Raw genomic sequence first — 20354 nt, 5'->3', positions numbered from 1 at the left:
GAGAGTAATTTTTTCGTTAATGAGACTTAATTAATTAATTGTAATTAATTATCTAACTCGAGAAATACTGTCCTAATCACTAAAGTGTCAATGAGACACTTGTAGGTAACCACGAGGGGTATCTAACTGCGCTATTTTCAGCGACGAAATAATTGCGTACTTATTTATTCTGACTGATAAAAGAAACCCGCGAAATATGAAAAATACCACGTGACGACGCTTACGCGCGCATTGTAAAGCAGCGTCCCCAAACAAAGCTGATTGTAAGCAACTGCTTCGCGTGTTACCCGCCCGAAGAAACAGCGCATCACCTTGATAATAGCATGCATGGAAGGAGCAGCAGCAGCAAGATTCGCGGAACGCGCGTGCAGATAAGGAACAAACTCGGTTGCGATTTCTTCTTTGTTTCTTTTGTCTATTTCATTCTGGCTAACTCAGAGGCAGCCTGTTTGAGGGCGTTGCTTTACGGTGCGCGCGGAGGCGCCGTCACGTGGTATTTTTCATATTTCGCGGGTTTCCTTTATCAGTCAGAATAAATGTGTACGCAATTAGTTCATCGCTGAAAATACCGCAGTTAGATGCCCCTTGTGGTTACCTACAAGTGTCTCATTGACACTTTAGTGATTAGGACAGTATTTCTTGAGTTAGATAATTAATTACAATTAGTTAATTAAGTCTCATTAAAGAAAAAATACTGTGCGCTTCTCTACAGTACTGCAAACATTATGCACCTGGTTTCTTTCGAGTTACGCCTTTACTCTTTTTTTAAATCTTGGTGCATGATAGCTGGGACACCCTGTATATATATATATATATATATATATATATATATATATATATATATATATATATATATATATATATATATATATATATATATATATATATATATATATATATATACAGTCGGACACGGATATATCGAAAACACGGATATATCGAATTATTGTCTATATCGAACTGTCTGAACATCCCCTTGAAAATCCCTTGCAAAAGTATAGCGCTGTTATACGCGTGTATCGAACTCTCGGTCACGGGCACATTCGGTATATCGAACGCTGCGCCCCAAGTGCCCCTGCGAGTGCGCTTCTCTTTACGGGGTGGATGTGATGATGATGGCAACTTATCCTGCCGCGCTCGGTTTCTGGCATTTTTTCTGCATGCTTGAGCGTTTTTCAGAGGTTGATCGCGCAGGGGGACCCATGTACCGGGTTACGTATTTTTGTCCACGGCCCACGTTTCGGAGCCATGGTCACGGAAAAACGGAAGACTTTGGATTTAGAACAGCCTTGTGAACTTATGATGCACAAGAAGCAAGCGAGTCTTACAGATTATTTTTGTTGAAGTGTCGTTATCGTAGCGGTGTGGCTTTGAATTTACCGTGCTGTGAGGAACAAATCGGTGAGGTACCACTTGTAGCGACTTTCAAAAGCTCTTAGTGATGTGCGGAGTTTTGAGATACGCTTCAGATAGGCGTACGTCATATTTCGAATTATCGATATATCGAACTATTTCGTGATCCCCTTGGAGTTCGATATATCCGTGTTCGACTGTATATATATATATATATATATATATATATATATATATATATATATATATATATATGTATATATATATATATATATATATATATATATATATATATATTCGAGATATAAATCGAAAGGCGGACAACAACAACAACGACGGACGCACGCAGGAAGGACAGGGCCGCCGACAAGAGATGCTCTCAGCGTCGCATCTAAACAAGCTGCGCATACGCGAGATCTGGTGCGGACAAGCACTAAAAATCAACCGCGCGCAAAGAAACAGCAAAGAGAGCGAGCCCGAGTGAAGCAGACGACAAATGCGAGAATCCCTAAGCCGACGTCACGGAGGCGCGCTTCGCAGCGCCGCTCGTGGTCACGCTCACCGCCAATCGGCCGGTGTCGTCTGAGACAACCCCAAAGCCCCGCAGTGCTGTGCATCTAAACAAAGCATAGTGCGCGCACTACCAACAGCAGTACGCAGCGCTACTTCTATGTTTACGAGTACTTTCGTAACTTACACTGTTTGTCCCACCATTCTTACTGATATAAAAAGAATGTGCCCTAAATTTAATATCACATAGCTCGTCCTGCAAGCTTACGAATTCTGCCTAATTTGCGTTTTTTTTTCCGGTCTGCGCCAATCTCAGAGCTGGCTGGTATGTCATCATTGGTTCTGTTGCGGGAAACGAGCTAGTGGGTCACATGGCCATTCCCTTTTTCCCTAATTATACAGCTTATTTGAGCGAAGTTTACGTTAAAAGTGGTGTCAGCACGAACGAGGCAATCTTTTGAACGAACCAAACTTGCATTTTGTCTTCATGGCCTCTTTAAAGAGGCCAGCAGCATTGCCATACGGAACGGGCACGGAGTCTCCCCAAAATCCAACTCAATCTAATAAAAACAATCCGTGATACCACGTGAGTAAATTTCGGCACACCAATTCCCCAACGGCATGCCGCATACCTTGGTCAGCTGTTGCGCATTCTTTGTGCTGCAATTAGCCCGTCACAACTAGAATTATGAAGATCAAGGCACTTGAAAATCGCTAAAAGATTCAATGTTCCCCGCTATAACTTCTCCCGCATCCAACCCCCCCCCTCCCCCGCGGGATGTTCCCCGCACCCAGCAGCAGCTGGATAAGCAATCTGATGAAGTACAATTCCTTTTTGGGCTCCACAGTTGCATACGTTAAATAAAATCTCATTCTTCCAGATACGTGGTGTCATGTCTTTTTCATCTGCGCGGTGGGGTCAGTGTCAAATTATTTTTTTTTTCGAATTTTCTTTCGCGAACTTACCCGCGCGTTACAATTGGGGCCGCGTTATAATCGCGCAAATACGGTATTCTGTCCTCCCGGCGCGCCAACTCAGCCCGACGAACGAGTCAACCTACACCCTGCCTCCGGGTCGACTGGACTCGCCACGACGGCTCTCCGACCCAATCCGCCCGCTTATACATAAGGGTTGGTTGAATCCAAAAAACCTGTTTATTTCGACTCAACGATCCCTTGTCGGGTCAATGTAAACGGGGCTATTGTGCACCCATTCCTCCCCCTCCCCTGAATTATCCATGACGCAGTAAAAGTTCGCTATGTGCACCCTTTCCTTCAAACAGCTTTAGCGTGCGCCGGTTGATCGGACTCTTGCCGCGTTTCTTGTGAATGTCATTTACCAGCCTGCCATTGTAAGTTGTCACCACAGCAGAACCCGTTTGAGTGGGAAATAGTAGTATACGTGGGGATGCGTGGGAAACAGTAGTACGCTTACAGCTACATCTAAAGTCATTGTAAATTTTTGGGTCGGAGTTTGAAGCGCCGAAGCTGCAGCTTGGCTATGAGGCGCGCCTGTTAGGAAGCGGCCATCCCACCACTGGCAACCAGTTGTTACATTCGTTAAGGCGTCCCCCAACCGGGCTCCGTCGACTCCGTCATGCGTGTGGTAGCATGGTGGCGAGCGGCCAGCAAAGGTTGCTGCCTTGGCGACGGCGATTAGAAGCCGAAGGCACACTTAACTGGTTTACTGCATGGCGAGAGATGAGCCGAAGAAATAGAGGAACAATACCCTTCCGGGCGAGGTTACAGTACAGGACTCAGCAGAGCGACGGCATGGATTCGCTGCTCCAAAACGAATGGAACTCTGCGCTCGGGGCACCGCGGATTTATGCCCCAAGCTGTAAGGGTCAAACAGTTCTCCTAGTGCTTTTGCACCCAGCCCAAACATAGTAACACTCTTTCCAGAGTTCGTGAGGGGCCCACAGCAGTGGCGCTCGCCGAGTCTGAGAGAGGGGGGAGAGGAGGTCTTGGCTGTGGCGTCCGCCTCCACGGGGCAAGTTGCTACACGTAGATTCGTCGCAGCCGGCGAAGTTTGAGTCTGCGACTTTGAGTCACCGACAGCGAGGCGCCCACCCGCCGGCCGGTCTCCGGCAAGTTGTAATTTGTCCGAGGCAGCTTTCTTAAACATCGGGGCACTCTGCAAAATTTCAAAAAGCGCGGACATGGTAGCGGCGCGCAGAATCGTAACGCGCCGTAATGGATGGTAGCGGATTTTGACCGTCTGGGATCTGTAACGTGCGCTGAAATCTTGACACACAGACGTTTCGGTTTTCCGCCTCCACAAGAAAAATGACCGCCGCAGCCCGGATCGAACATGCGTCCTGGGCTCAGCATCACAACCACTTAGCCACTGGGCACCACGGTGGGTAGTCATTGCAAAGTTAAAATATGGGATGGGACTAGTCAGCAAGGTTTTATTGCCCTGGGCGTTTGTTTCATTAATATACAAACGAACGTTCTTTTGCAGCATCATCCAGCGTTTCAACACCTGCGTGGACAGCTTGAATACGGCCAATAGTTGCCCGAGCAGCAACCCAGAGCTGTCTACACACATGCTCCAAGTGAAGAACACAATGATACAGTCTCTGTCAGCTGACTGCTCTACAACGCGCGTTGTAACTCCTCCCCCTGAACGTACCGTTCATCCAGACCACACAATCGGGAAACATGGCTATACCTTGTACACAGGTGAGTACATTTTTATCAGCGCAATGAAACGAATTAACGGTTCAGCCGTCAACCTCGATTGTCCTCGTGTTCAGACCGTCTGGGTCACAGCAGGTGCGGCAGCAGTGAACTCAGCCTGGCACGTCAGGTTAGCGCTTTACGAACTCCGTTAGTATGCAGCGGCGTTAAAAAAATTAGGATCCTCTTCACTGGTGCACGCAGTGGTAGGGCGAGAGCTCTGGTTGGGCCCGCTACTGCTATTGCTTTGCCCTTGCTGAATGACAAGGCGTAACAATGTTTAGCATTGTTGATGCGCGCCTAGTTTCCCACGTGTTAAGAAAGGTAGAACTACGCATGGGGAGCTTTCGGTGCATCCGCTTCTTTAAAGGACTAGGACTAACCTACATCGTAGACATGTGGGTACAGTACTTGCAGACTTTAACACGAGCTGCTGCTTATGTAATTTCAAAACTTGCAAGCTTTCCTGTTACCGTCTTTTGCAATTAATCGTGGGAATTTCAGCGTGTGGTATACAGTGATCACTAGGGAGGCCTTCCATGGGGAGTGGCCACTGGAAATACAGGGGGCGGCAGGCTAGGGTGAGGCGAGGGTGGTGCCCCATTGCACCAAAGTACGCTCTCCGGTTTTGGTGTGAAAACCAATGAGCAGGGCGAATTCTCATTCATGTATCGAGGAGTGTAGTTGTCGGCCTTGTGTTGTGGAAGTTACAGTAACGCCGCCAAAGTTTTTTTTTTTTTCCGACAAAGTTCGTGCTATTATGAGAGTGAAGTGGGACTGTTGTGAGCAGGCAAGCTACTGAGCTGGAAAAGCCAGGAGGAGGCGAGGCGGAATGCGAAGCTCCGTGTGAATACCCGCGACCTAAGAAGTCGCTTCCATATGTACATTAATATTCCTTTACCACATAAAATTTCTCATTGGCAAAAAGTCGTAATTCTGACGCAAGCGTTCAAAGTCCCTCGGGATCGAAACGTCCTTCAACGTCCCTTCTCTTCTTCGTTACTCTGTTTTCCCTCTTATTTGGAGAATTTTGTTCTGGTCGTTTATACTTCATATCTTGGCTCCTTGCTATTGCGCTCATGAAGCAATTACATTAGGCATAGTCAGTGACTTCTGATGCCGTCGCCTCTGTTTGCAGGCTTCTTCTGTATGCAGGCTTCAGTACATGACTTTCTAAAGTGTGTTTGGGGGGGGGGGGGAAACGTGTATTTTCACCCCGCCCTCTATTTAGATGTGTGTGTTGGTGAGTTCCCACTTTACCACCGGTAAATAAGCATCCCGTGCATCAGCCCCGAGCCTTAGCTTCAGCATACAAAAGGTGGACCTAGTGAATGCGCTGTGGGCGTTCGACTTGGAAACGTGCGTTGTAGACATGTATCGAGTCATACGTACGTAATTTGGGCGTGCTAATTGCAGTACGAGCGAATATGTAGGGCTTACAAGGGCGAAGGAAGAGAAGAGAATAAAATTAAGTTGCAGTGATGTCTACGTTTACGTCTTAAGATATACTGCGTGACATCGTTATGCGAAATCGTAAGGAGCGTTTTAAAACGGAGTTGTTGCGTTTACAATTTCTACTTTTGAAGCACGGAAGGTGAACCTGCAGGGCAAGACTAGCTTCAAAAGCTTTAAATCGCCTTGGGACAGAAAACACATTCGCCATCAATGCTTGCGTGGCTTAAGATTCGGCGTGAAAGATTGCGGCCGCTTGGCGTTTGTCAGTTTCAGCGAGAAGACGACACTGTCAGTGGTTCAAAGTGCCTATTCTGAATGTTTTGTTTTTGTTTAGAGAGATAAAATAGAAAGCGAATACGTTTGTTCAGTAATAAATAGCGGGAGTTAGGGCAGAGGGGGTCAGAAAGTCCAGAGCCCCGGATGCAGCAGCTGTTTCCCTGCCCCCTAAATAAGCTCACGCAGATCTTGAGGTGACAAATTATTTAAAGCTGCCTCCAATTTCTCCATAGAAGCGTATATGTAAGGTTGCGTAGAACAGGGTGCATGTCTTCCTCGTTAAGTGCAGTTTTTATTTCTCCTTCCTACCAAACATCCTCGTCCATCTAGATTTTTGAATTTATAGATTGGTTTCTTTCCTGCGCAGAGTTTGCGATTCTTTAGCCTTGAAAGCCCCTTGTGGCACTCGAAGGACCGTGTTCCTAGGCATAAAAATGGATGCTCTACATATTTTCCGTGGAGAGAAATGACAGTCTTGGTCGCAAGAAGCAAGGTACGTGAGTTCACGTGCTTCTTGGTGAGCATCCTCGAGCCCTTCCAGACCCTTGCGTCCGGGTTTCCATGTAATTTGAACCACCTTCATGAGGATGTTTCCGAGGCGTTTATGCATACTGTCTCTAATGTTTGAAATGTTGTAATAAGTCCCTAATGATGTTTGTGCTTCTGTTTGATAGTTAAGCTAGTTGGATTGCCAAGAGGGCCGTTCCAATTTGAGTTTCTTGCGTGTGGCAATGCAACCAGATTACCAGGGTAGTCCACTGCGATGATTGTTGCCTCAGTACTTAAGCCCATGCGGCGGCAGTGTATACTGTGTTTTCATGGTTTTGGTACTTTAATAGAAGGAACTTTATGCCTCGTCTGTCCTTGTGTAGGTTTGAATACAATGATTTCGTTAGGGAAGAATTTTCATGATGAGTCGCCGGATCCGTGACATGTCCATCATGGTGGCCAGTTTCTTCTCTGTGGGGATGCGTGGGTGCCTACCTTACCTTTGCGCTAGGAGAGTGGCTTTCATGACGTCTTCAAGGGTGTTATAAAGACCCAATTCGAGGACCGGGAAGACCGTGAAAATTGTAAGGTTGAGGGCTGCCTTATATTCTGTAGTCTTGAAGGCGTTTATGTGGTTTTCTTCGGTGAGGGTAAGTTTGTAATACGGCAGGCTGTACGATATCCGGCTTTTAACAAGTGCCTGCATGAGTCGAGGATTCTTGCGTGAGTGTTATCTGGGTTATTTTGGGTGTCTCTTTCTCAGCCGCGTGTGCCACACAATTGCGGTGGTGCCAGAACCACAAAAAATTCGAAAAGCAAATTAGCAATTAGTTTTAGAAAGCGCTATATATTGGGTTTAATTGTATACTAGGAGATGTTTTAGTGCGTTTTTGCTAACAATCTCGACATTGCTAGGTTTTTCACTCAGTGTCGATTATCTTCTGCCCCCTTTCTTAGCAAGGTGACAATGTTGGCGCTGGCATTATTTACGCTGGGAGAGCCGCTTTGGTCTGATGGCGTCATTTGCGGGTACGGTCGGAGGCGGTGTGCCGAGCATTCAACAGTTGACAGAGCGTAGAACGAACTTTACAGCGCAGCGCAGCGCCTGCTGAATTTACGCATCTTTTTTTTTTTTTTTTGACTACGTGGACGCTGCATTATACCGAGGAACGCGAAGCCATGGTGGCGGTCGTAGTTGATTGATCCCACCGAATACTAGCCGCCCTCTCCTTCCCTACTCAATTTCCAACCGAAGGGGAAGTAATGGCTATCGCTCTTGCCATTATTTCCAGCTCTAAGATTACTAAGCGACTCCAAATCGGCCATTACCAATTACTCCAACAGGCGAGTTGACCCCCGAACTTTACGCCTACTCCTGCAGGCCCGCCAATATACATCGTTTTGGCACTGGGCCACTCCGAACTCCCAGGAAATGAATCGGCACACGAGGTTGCTCGAGAGCTGGTCATCAGAGAGCCCAGTGACGCGGCAGAATCTCCTCAACCGTTCTCCCATAGGGACCGCCTCTTGACCTACCGATCGGTACTCGATCACTACCGAATGTCCAGAGCTCGCTTCCCACCACCCGACCCCCCCCCCCCCCATCTCCCGCCGCCACACTGCAGTATGGCGCCAACTTCAAACATCCGCATTTTCCACCCCTGCCCTCCTTGCACTCTAATCATTGCCCTCTTTGCCATAAATACGCAGGCCTACCCCATATGATTTGATCCTGTGAAGAAAACCCCCTACAAACTTTTAAAAAAGCACTCCATTTTATTCCAAATTACGAACGGCGAGCAGTGGGAGGCCGCGCTGCTCAGCATAGACCCTATGGCCCAGGCCTCACCAGCATAGGTGACCGAAGACGCCGCAGAGATCTGTATGAATCCTGCCGTCGCAGGAAGGACTCTAAAGTTGCCTTGAAAAACGGTTCAACCCGTGGCAACAATAAAGTTTTATCTGATCTGATCTGCTTCCGCCATACTAACAGTGTCCTACTTTCCCCATATCAGTTGGTTCTCCGCGTATTCCAGAATCGGGTGTGCTTTCGCATCTGCCTGCCTCAGTCGTAGCTTCCGGTTGGCAGCGATGACGTATTTCTGTGGACTCTGATGAACACGGCTGATAGCGGACGGCTGGCAGCCACGGGAAAATCGAAAAATGAGCTTAATAACGCTATTGCGTTTAAAAATCCCCCTCCAAGAATACGCGCCAATATCATAAAGCAATTCAAAGAGACAAGGACCATCACGGTAATAATGAGAGGACGCACATGTACCCTGATAGCGTACATGGGTTGCTAGAAAAGGCGATTTGACAGTTTTTCAGTAGCAGGACAGAAGAAAATGACGAAATTGAAAAACGGATGTATACGGTGGAGCAATCGCACAGGTGACTCGTTTCTGTATGTATGTGCTGTCTTACTGCGATGGGCTCTCAAGCGTCTATCTCGGTTGCAGCTGTGAAACGTGGTCGCCCACGCAGGAACGCCTCAGACGATTATGCGAGGGAACACAAATCCGCACTGAAAAAGCAGGCTCTATCTGCAGCTAGAGTGATCAACAGATGGCGCCACCGCAACCACTGCGACTCGAGGATTGCACGCCAGACGTGCATCCCTCACGTGACGAAGACATTGTTGCAATGGAAAAGGGTATTATCACGACAGGCCTACCACTAGATGCAGAGGATAGCGCAGCTTGAACTAAAATGCAATGCTTTCGCAAATCCTCACGTTAGTAGTCCGAAGTGTCTCTCTCAAACGTTTCTCTCTGCCACGCGCACCGCCTTCGTCTCCTCCCTGGAGGCCAATGCATTTGCCCACCGAAAGGGCTGAGGCTTTGTAGACAAGGCCAGGAAGGTAACCAACAAGCTCGCACCCTTAACCCAGCAGTACGCCGGCCCGCAGAACTTTCCCACTGCACCATCCACAGCTCACGAAAGCGAAACTACTCCAATCCAACACCCACATCCAATGCGAATGCACCTCCCTTTCCGTTATCAGTCCAATGCAAATCGTGCGCACAACCATGAACACACGCAAACCGCCCTGGAGTGCGAGCAAAATCCAAACCTACTACCCCTACGCCCCGCTCCTCATTCCCCAGAGCAGTGGAAGACGCTGGAGCCCAGCTCCCACCTGGGACAGCGTTTGTAGCCAAGGCCGGGCATGGATACCCGTGAAGAGGGCGCCACTTCCGTGAGAGCATCATTGCTCTCAATTAAGATGTCTCTCTCTCATTTGCTGTCACGGCCTTGACCCCCTTCCAAAGTATAGGTTGTCCACTGCAAGCATTCGTTGTCACTTACTGAATTTCGCCAGTAGGCGGCTGCATTAATTAGGGGGATATGGCAGGCCGGCTGCTGGTATGCACAAAAGGCTTTGTTCTAGGCACCGCAACAAGTGTCGCAGCCTGTACTGCACCAGAGATGAGTGTGTGCGGGCACAACCTTCTCGCGCTTTCGGCCTCTTCAACAGCGTTCGAACTGAAGTGTCTGTACCTGGTGGAAGCCATGGCTAAACCACAGCGTTCACCCAAGATCTCAGCGGTGGCTATACTTGGCTTCTCTCGTGACCGCTTCTCCAAGGGACCCAAATGCCGCGTGGCCGATCCGGCTACGATTAATTGTACCTCGTGCTGACGTTTTGCAGCATCTAATGAGATTCTTACCTGTAGCTTGTTGTTGCGCCTGGGTGAGCGAACATCGATGGCAACCGAACTGCTTAAAATTTGGCAAAGGATGTGCGTGGTTATGACACTCCACAAAGCGCTGATGTCTCTGTCCTGGAGTGGCCCCCGCCCAAGCCATCCTCCAGAGAAGAGGGCGACAGGCCTTGTGCCCACGCCGATACCAAGCAACCACACCCGCCAGGATACCCAGACGCATCTGCGGTTGCGTGACCGATGCTGCCACACAGTTGCCAAGTTGCACCGGTACTCCTGCGAACGTCTCCGCAACCTGTACAGGAATTTCAGAAACATCGGAGCATTTCCTACGCGCCTATCTTGCATACGGGGCACAGTGCCCGTGCAAGAGTATTCTCTCGCGTGCAATCGGAGCATCTGGACGCGCTTTGGGAAGGACATGATCCTTCGGGCAGCATTCAAAATATGTCTCCGCTGAATAGTATCAGCAATCGGCAGTAACGTGGAAGGTAGTACTGCCGAACGGCGGCGACATAACACCTTACCCTGTAGCTCTGTGTATTGTGGGTATACTGCTTGTTCGACTAACGCTGTAATTTTATCTCCCTCCTTCTTATCCTCTGCAACATGGGGTCGAATATCCGTTTCCCGATCTGAGAGACAAAATATCCGCCATGCTGTCTTCCTTCTTTAGTTTCTTCCACGCAGTAGGCACTACGACTAGGCATGCAGTCGGCGGGCAATGGGAAGCGAACAGCGGACGTAGATTTTTTACGTTCCACTAAAGCCCTAATGCGCGGCACTGCCGTCGTTTCCCCTTGCTCAATCTTAACAATCCCCCAACAACTCCAACTAACCCCTAATCCTAATTTCCAAATTGCTACCACTCTGCAAAGAGAAGTAGAAGCGATAGAAGCGGTTGTTTAAGCGGGCGTCACCTCCTCGTCAGCCGAATTCCAACTGAAAAAAATGCTCATCCTACCCGGATACCCGCATGCACATGCAAGCAGACTCCACCCCCAATGATGAAATAACCAAAACGTTGGGCTTAACCACCCAGCATGCAATACTCGCTTTATACGGCAACGCGAATAACACGCCACAGACACGGACAAAGGAGGCTGCAGGCTCAAAGGCCGATCGCCTACACAGTCATATCACCGGCATTATTTGCCGACGTGCGCTGACCTGAACGGAAGCTGCCCACAGTATGGCAGGGGAACGCGCCATCCGAGCCGGGGTCAACTCGTTCCCCTACCACGGCGCCAGATCCTCCAGAGATGATCACGTGCAATGGAAGTGCATTTTGCAGCCCCTCTCAGCGCGCTCGCCATCCTTCACGAAGACGCATCTTTTACAGACCAGTACATTTCCCAAGCCCGAATACCTAATCCACCAGCCATACACCGTTCGCCCAACTGTACTGACTGCCCGTCACTCAGCACGTTTGAGAACCATACGTGAGGACGGCCATCCTATATAAACCGCGCCTTAGCAGTGGGGAGACCAACAGGATTCGCTGGTCGCCCGGTCAACCGCGGTCAGCGTATACAGTCTGTGGGTGGGTACTGCCTTTTCTCACCCACATTGCGTAGTGCAACCTCGCGGTTCGCTTCTCGTTGCCGGCCGCCTGTACAATGGGTACGTACCAGTGGCTTTGTTGTTGTCTAAAATGAAAGCGACATTTCTGCCATAAAACCTTCGCTCATTTGTTAATGTGGCGTGTGCTGCTTCGCTTCATCGCCGCCGGTGCCTGCTCATCACGCCGTGAATGCCCGACTTTTGCTTCAGTCACCGGGGATTTCTTAAACTATCTTACGGCAACTTCTTTTTTTCCCGCGGGTGCGAATTCGCAAGGAAAAGTGCAGGTTTGGCGCACTGGGAAGCGCTGCCATACCGCACCATATACCTTCCCCGGGCCGGTTCAGTTCTGTAGCGTGGCGTGCCTGCCCCCGGCAGGCTGCTACACTCCCCTTAAATTTCGCCATGACAAACATTCCATATTCAGGCTGGTATAAATTTTGGGCACTGCTTGGAAGTGTACTCATAAAATATATGTACTTATAAAATATCATGTTTGAACTGAGGATCCCGTCGGCGCATTCGTGTTATACTTGAACGCTTGCATCATTGACACCGGCGGTGCCTCGGTGTCGCAAGCGCGGTGAAAGGGGGAAAGCTCGCTTTCTAATTTTACTTTTTGCTATATCCAGGCCATTAAAATGATTCTGTAACTGCTATCTTGCTATAAAAACTCCACATGGAAAGCTCCCGTTCTCTTTTTACTTCTCGCTGAATTTAGGCCGTTAAAAAGTTCCGTAACCCCTGTATTATTAAAAAAAAAAAAGCTTTTTAGAAAGTGTGATGATTGATGCACCGTTTTCACTAGTCTAATCATGTTTTTTTTTTTTTCCTATTCCAGTTCCCGATACCATGTCCCAGTGCAGACAGATCGAGCTGGTGCGACGCTACGCCTATTGCGCAGTTGCCTTTTACGCTGACCTCGAAGCACGCAATATCTCCTTGAACTCGCAAGAGTCATGCAAGTACGTTAGTCAAATTTGCTGCCCTCGCACAATATTAATCCGTCAATGGGGCACACCACTGTGAGAGATGGTTGCGGCTTCAGTTATATTACTGTGGGAATAGGGTACACCACTGTGAGATAGTTGCGGTATCAGTCGTCTAATAATAAAAAAAAAATCGCTAGTAGGCGGTTTCGTACCGGCTATACACTGATACAGCATGTTTCGCCATAGCACGGTCGTATTAGCAAAGCGAAGCAGTTTACTAGGTGAACAACCCCAGGCTTGCAGTAGTAATTAATTTCAAGATCCTCATCACTGAAAACTGAGTGGACGCGCATAAGTTTGAATGCCCCATCACCAGAATCTGAGTCTTCACAAGGGAAATATGTCGTAACATAGCGGATAACCGCTACTCCGCGTCCTACGCAAACTGCATTTTCTGGTAGTATTTGGAGAAATGTTTTTCTCTATTCACAAGTTTCTGCATGTGAAACACACACGCGCGCGCACACACGCACACACACGCACACGCACGCACGCACACTCGCACACACGCGCACACGCGCGCACACCCTCGCAACGCACTAGCACGCGCAGGCGCGCACACACTCGCAAACGCACACGCAGTCGCACACGCACTAACACACACACACGCACACACACCACCATACACACACACACACACACCATACACACATACCACACGCACGCACGCACACGCACACGCGCGCACGCACACGCACACGCGCACGCACACGCACGCACGCTCACTTAAAGTGCCCTCTCCAAGCAACCTACGCCACACCTTATGCTCAGCGCCGCCTACGGGCTAGAGAGAGTCGATTTTCAAGACACTCTTGTGTCACAGCCCACCCGAATGACCAATCGCTAAGACCTGCGCAGCAAATTCAACTAATGACTAGCCCCTGGATGAATTGAACCAAAAAGAATGAAATATGAACCGTGCCTTTAAGCAGCCAGTCTTTTTGATTGCACCCAGCGTCTCCCTATAGATGCACCGCAGATTTTGCGTTGTGGTTCATCACTATCCAGTTCACTCCGTTGGCCCAGAAATTGGTTCTTTCGGTTAACTGTGGTAAGGCAGACCCACTACAGCGTCAAAAAGAACGAACGGAGTTTTAAAATCAGTTTGGCAAAACGAGGTGCACGTACCTCAAGTTGCAAGGAAAACCGTCCGCCATTCACATTTAAACAATCAGGATGTAGCCAGCACCGGGCACGCGCAATAAATGGGCACGTACTACCATGCGCTCCGCCACAGTGAAGAGGCAGCAACGCCATGCCAGCCACATCACCTACCTCATAACTCAACCTCGGTGTTTCTGGGCTGGTGTTCTCGTCCGAAAAATAAGGCGGCCTTACAAAGTTAAATTAGCTTTCGTATAATTTCTTAAATATATCTACAATTGTCATGTTTGTGACCAGGCTGACGCCGCAGCTTCATGGTACCCGCTTTACACTCGAGTGCAAGCTGTTCCACTGCGAATAAAGCGTCGGGCGGAAGTATCAGGCACAGCTTCATCGAGCTACCTGAGCATTCAGTTGCTAAACATACTGCGTACAGGAGGGCGTAATGTACGTTAAGTGTTCATGAGGGAAAACTAGCCATGCACCTCGGAGTTTGAGTGGATTTCACTTCATAGATTCACTTCGGCTCATTGCGTGTTAATAACGTTCGAAAGAAGCAACCCACATGCGGTTTTTCTTAATACGCCTGCCATCCTTTTGTCTTTATGCACAGATATATAAAAGAGTTCTTAGACTGCCAAGATATGGCAGAGAGGGAGACCATGTGTAACAACCCACCACGCTGGTTTAATGATCTCAACTACTTCACAAACGTATTGCTCAAGAAGTACGCTACGACTTGCGACATAGCAAAAACTACATTGCCGGGTAAGCCATTTATATTCTACTCTATTCCAGCACTGGCAAGTGTACTGTTGGTTGCACCAATCCCCTGCCGTTAGAGAGCATAAACGCTAGAAAATAATACGTGATACTGCTATGGTGCCAAAAGTGGGATATGATGTAAACTTGTGCAGTATGGCCCCCCTAGCGCAAGGGCCCATAACTTGACCCAAATCCTGAACCGATGTGCCAGGTCTGCCAGACGTGGGATCTCCAGCATGGGATAATAAGTTAAGAGAAGACTAGCAAAATGTATCTCACGAGAAAGCTTGCGAGTTTCGGTAGTGCATCCCAATGATTCTTCCGCAATTGCCTTCGCGAACGAGGAAGTGATGAGACGTGTAGGGCATTTAGATGCTCAGCGCTCAGACAGTCATCGGACGTACAGCAGAGCAGGTCGTAAAAGTCGGGGATTTGTACTTGTACGCTGACGAAAGTGTTTTAATCTCCGTGTCGAAACAGAACGAGCAAAAATCAGCACAAGGAAAACAGAACGAATGGCCAGCAGACGCAGAGACAGAAAATGCGATCAAAAGCTGGACGGTTGCACAATTCGAGGAAACCCAAGAACTCCTTACGCGGCAGTAATAATGCCCAGCTGAACGCCGCTGGGCCGCGCAGAGCGCCCTGGCTGGATGGCGACTGCTGCTATGCAAGGCGACAGGAGGAGAGCAGCTTAATGCGTTTACGTTGCTTTATTTCTGGGTGAATCCTCTGGGCGCATCTGCTTTTTTTCTCAATGATCCGCTTAATACCTTAATAATCTCATGTGCACAGCAAAGCAGGACGAATGCTAGGCAGTGCATGTGTACGTGTAACTTTTTCCAAGCAGCCCATAAAATGGGTGATCACAATTAACCATGTACAGGCGCGGCCACTGTTAAAGGTAACAGTGCCGAGTAGTGCCGCGACTTGTGCCATGAGTTCTGCCACGACTAGCACCGTGGGAATGTTGCGACAGTGCGCAATCAACGCCAGAGGTGGAGTTAACTGCCTGCCGCCTGCTACTGTTACGCAGTGTTTCGCGCTGCGCCGAGCGCTCCCCTCGCTGCCGTGTTACCTGTAACAGTGGCCGCGCCTGTACCTTTTTCGGTGTTGCGGGTTCACTGACACCACAGCAGCAAATCGCTAACCCGCAGTTAATTTGCCCGGAAAACTATAATCCCTTTTTCGCGAGCACAGGCGCGTGATGTGCAGCCCACGTGAGGAGCATCGACGCGGGTAATGATCGACGCTTTGATCGACGACGCGGCTCTAGCTCGACCGTTTGCGGGAGCGGTCAACGTTCCGCAGCGTCTGGCAACCACGTGGCGGTTTCTGCAGCGAAGCACGCGATGCTGCTGTTGCCCCACACGAGGGAAATTCGAAACATCCTCGCTCGAAGCTGCTTCTCGAAGTGAGCGAGGTTTCGCCATCTGTTAACGCTTCCTTCGCACCCCTACTGCACCCACCACCGGGCGTTCGAATGTTTGCGCCAACAAGAACCGTGGGCACGAATGCCTGTCACGCAGCTTATCTCCCACCCTGCGTCCGACATGCAACTGACTGGGCTACGGGTGGCGGCACGTTCGATTAGTGAGAATAGCGTAAATCACCTGAATCGAAAGCGACAAGCAACGCGTCGGAACAATACTTAAGCAACAAGCCAAGATTTATTTACCCCCCCCCCCCCCCCCCTCCAGAAAAGAGCGACGCAGAGAGCGACAGGAACCATTTGTCATTTCGTCGCCGTCAGGTTGCTATATACGCGTGAAAGCAGGCCGCGCCACTCCCCATTTTCCTGCACTACGATTTGTGACGTCACATATAGGCAGGGGTGGAACGGGATTGATGGAGCTTGTTGAAGTGCTGAAAATACAGTAAGGTAAGAGCCATGCAAACGCAAAATACATGACAGCTTTAGCCGAACACCACCTCTTTAGTGGGCACCAAGAAACAGGCAGCCTGAAAGGGCGGCGAAAACTTTGCTATTTCATTTGATACTATAATGTCCTTTAAGAAGGCGGTGCTCGGAATAAAGTGTACAGTACATCGAAGGCGATTATGGCAGCCATGGTATTTGTGTCCGTGCAGTGGTCCGACCAACGACACCGCCCGGGTGGTACACGACGCCCGGTGGGCCCACCCCCTCGCCTCATGGTTGCCAAACGAAGGAGTTGCTGCGGAGATTTTTCGCCTGCGGGATCGCCTTCCAAGCGAGCATCGAACTCGCGGAGGACCCTTGCAAGTAGGTAGCGATTGGCTTCACGCAATTCTTTCGTGCCGGACTGACCCGAATCCTTTGTTTTAATCGCCTTTCGGATCGGGGGAGTTTTCGTTTGTTTTTGTGGTGTCATATGAATCGAACGTGCGTTCAATTTATTATTCAGATGCCTCAACGAGTATACCACATGCTTTACGAAAGCTAAGACGGATCTGCAATGCCAGTCTTACCAGGACGTCAAATACGGCACTTACATCACTGAGCTCTCCGAACGGATGAAGAGCATGTACATGCTTAATAATAAATGCCCCAACAGAAAGTTCCGTACGTATCTCGACAAGACAAGTTCCCAAGTTAGAGAGCGTCTATTTCATTCCCCTTCATGAATTTTCAGACGCCGGAATCCCTCCCACCAAATGTGACACCAGCTCTGCTATGCGCCGATTTTTCCTCTGCGATCTCTCCTACTTCCGAGTTGTCGAAACGCTCACGAAGAAAAGTGGAAAGGCGTCGCAAGACGTTTGCAGGTGAGCGGCTATCACGCAATACATAAATGATGATGGCATGTATGGGGCCTCCCTCTTCTCATACCCAGCTTTCTCGCTCAAAATTACAACCTCTCGGGAACCTAGAAAAACCACTTTAGGAAAATGATATTTGGCATAAAGCTAGAAGTGAACGTGAAGACTAAAACACTAAAAGAAGATTTCAGGTTTCTGAATATTTTTTTGTGTAATTCGCTGTCAAGTCTAACTCCCCATGCATTTCTATGGGATAGTTCCCATGGCTCAGGAACCCAGTCGCGCAACGTGCGCGACTTGAAACTGTGCACAAAGCAAGTATTCACCTCAAATATTAGCTGTGCAAAAGAATATTTTCATTTCGCTAAAAAATTGCAGAGTAATCACTGTTGAAAGGACTGCCATGAGCGGGAAAGCTGCACATTTAAATGGATTGTCGCCGTAAAAAGGGAGCTTGTGGGACAGCTGACCTGGATATGTCGCCAGTCGATCGATCGATCAATCAATCAATCAATCAATCAATCAATCAATCAATCAATCAATCAATCAATCAATCAATCAATCAATCAATCAATCAATCAATCAATCAATCAATCAATCAATACTTTATTTGCATGCCCAGAAACAGCCGGTGGGCCTTTGTGCTGGTGCACGGAAACAAAACAAAAACACGCGCCAAACAAAATGCCTTGCAATTACTACACTCCCTAAGACAGCGAACTGCAGTCTTCTCGGTCACGGCGCATAGAAAATCCGCCTGAGGAAGTGATCGCGTGATCAGCGAACGAGCAGCGGCGGGCGCTACTCTGCCGTTATCTCGCAGCGCGTAGCCGCCGTCGAGCATGTTGTTTGGATTTTCGCGCAAATGTCGCGTTTGAACCTCCCGAGCAAATGTCACGTGGTTCTCGCAGTCTACGTGCCCGGAAAGGACTGCGAACAGCGCTTCAGGAAGCGAATGCACATCGTCGTATAGAGCGCACCATGGCACGTGCTACTATGGCGTCATCTCGCAGCGCGTTGCCACCGCCCAGCATGTCTCACTCCCTCCCCCTCACACCTTCGCCAGACTTTCCTCCGCCCTTGTCTTCGGTCTTCCTTCGTTCACTTGGTTACGGCGCGACGCCGATGTCAAACCACAGCAACGGCCGCCAAAGTGCTGCATACTAAAATAAGGGGTTGCTAGCGGTTACAAAAAGAAAACTACCCATTTTGAGACACACACACACACACACGCACACGCACACGCACACACACACGCACACGCACACGCACACGCACACGCACACACGAACACGCACACGCACACACGCACGCACGCACACACACACACACACACACACACACACACACACACACACACACACACACACACACACACACACACACACACACAAGCACCAGTGAGACATATCTGACTCAAGTAGTGATTTCTATTCAACCAGCGCATGTGGAACTACGGGAAGAGAACTATGCAAATTTAATAGTGCAAAGTTGTGCGAACACGAAAAGCACTAACTTATTTGCTTACTCATAGGACGGGCAGCGCGAAGCGAACATATATAGGTACAGGGGAGCCGAGAGAATAATCAATCAATCAATCAATCAATCAATCAATCAATCAATCAATCAATCAATCAATCAATCAACCTTTATTTTTGGTGCCCAGGAACAACCCTAGGGTCTTGGTACTGGTACACCATATACAAGCATTCATAAAAAAATTGCCCCCACCTCCCCGAAGGGAATCGTGAGGAAGTGCGAATGCATTTCTTGCGCCGAGAGTACACGGCGTAGTAATTCTGACATCGCCTTGAGAGGCGCCCAGCCAGCGAACGGTCTAAACTGGAGCAGAGCGAGCAGGAGACTGTAGCGAGAGAGCGCGCGCGAGCCGACCCACGGAGGTCTGGCGGTTTATCGCTGCATATAAAGGGGGGTACGCCGCGCTGAGCGCGCCGAGCCAGGTGGCTGAGAGAGAAGGCGGGCGCGCGAGAGAGAGGGGTGCGCGCGCAGCTGCAGCCAGCGAGGAGAGAGGAGGAGCGAGCGAAGGGGGAGGGGGACGCGCGCAGCGGCGCACGGCAGCTGCCGGGAGAGGAGGTGGTGCGTGACGTCACGGCGCGGGTGAGGAGAGGGATGCGCGCGGCGCACACCGCCGCGCCGCGAGGGAGCGGTGAGGGCGTGGCGTCACGTGGTGAGTGACGTCACTGCGCCGTTGCTACCGACGCTCCTCTCCGCTCTGCGCCGTTGCTAGGGAGAGCAGGGCTGCGGACGCCGCCGCCGCCGGCGGTGGATGGTTTGGGGTCGCTTATAAAGTGCATCGCACTTAAAACAAACTAAAATCAAGACAACACAACACATAAAACCATATATATGAAAGAAACAATAAAGTAAAAATAGTTACAGAGATCCCAGAAAGCAAAACAGCAAAAAAAAAAATATTAATCAATCAATCAATCAATCAATCAATCATGTTTATTTACGTGCCCAGGAACAGCCAGAGGCCTGAGTGCTGGCGCACGGGTAGTTACATGAAAACAAAATACAAGAAACAAGAAACATATAGCAAGAAACAAACAAGCGACAAGACACACAAATTGAAGTAGTGAAAATGACAAATAAAGCACAGGCGGAGCCTGGGTACAGGTAAAAAATAAAAAAAGAAGATGCCTATGTTTCTCTGCCTGTCGTAAAGGCCACACGACAGGCAGAGCAACAAAGTTTGACAGTAATACAACAAAAACAACGGAGTGTAGAG

At 49.2% G+C, this 20354-nt stretch overlaps 1 protein-coding gene across 1 annotated transcript in view; it reads left to right on the top strand.

Annotated features, from left to right (window-relative positions):
- LOC144161322 (uncharacterized) overlaps positions 1 to 20354 on the top strand; it is a 172320-nt gene that overhangs the window by 61847 nt on the left and 90119 nt on the right. The window contains exons 8-12 of the mRNA XM_077692103.1: positions 4331 to 4551; positions 12841 to 12960; positions 16952 to 17105; positions 17248 to 17405; positions 17476 to 17608. Coding sequence (XP_077548229.1) covers positions 4331 to 4551; positions 12841 to 12960; positions 16952 to 17105; positions 17248 to 17405; positions 17476 to 17608 — 786 coding nt within the window. The remainder of the gene's footprint in view (positions 1 to 4330; positions 4552 to 12840; positions 12961 to 16951; positions 17106 to 17247; positions 17406 to 17475; positions 17609 to 20354) is intronic.

Source organism: Haemaphysalis longicornis, unplaced genomic scaffold, assembly GCF_048455015.1.
Source record: "Haemaphysalis longicornis isolate Haplotype H1 unplaced genomic scaffold, Haemaphysalis longicornis Haplotype H1 scaffold_1, whole genome shotgun sequence".
Taxonomy (NCBI): Eukaryota; Metazoa; Arthropoda; class Arachnida; order Ixodida; family Ixodidae; genus Haemaphysalis; species Haemaphysalis longicornis.
Note: the sequence above shows the minus strand (reverse complement) of the source record. Positions and strands in the feature narration are given on the sequence as shown.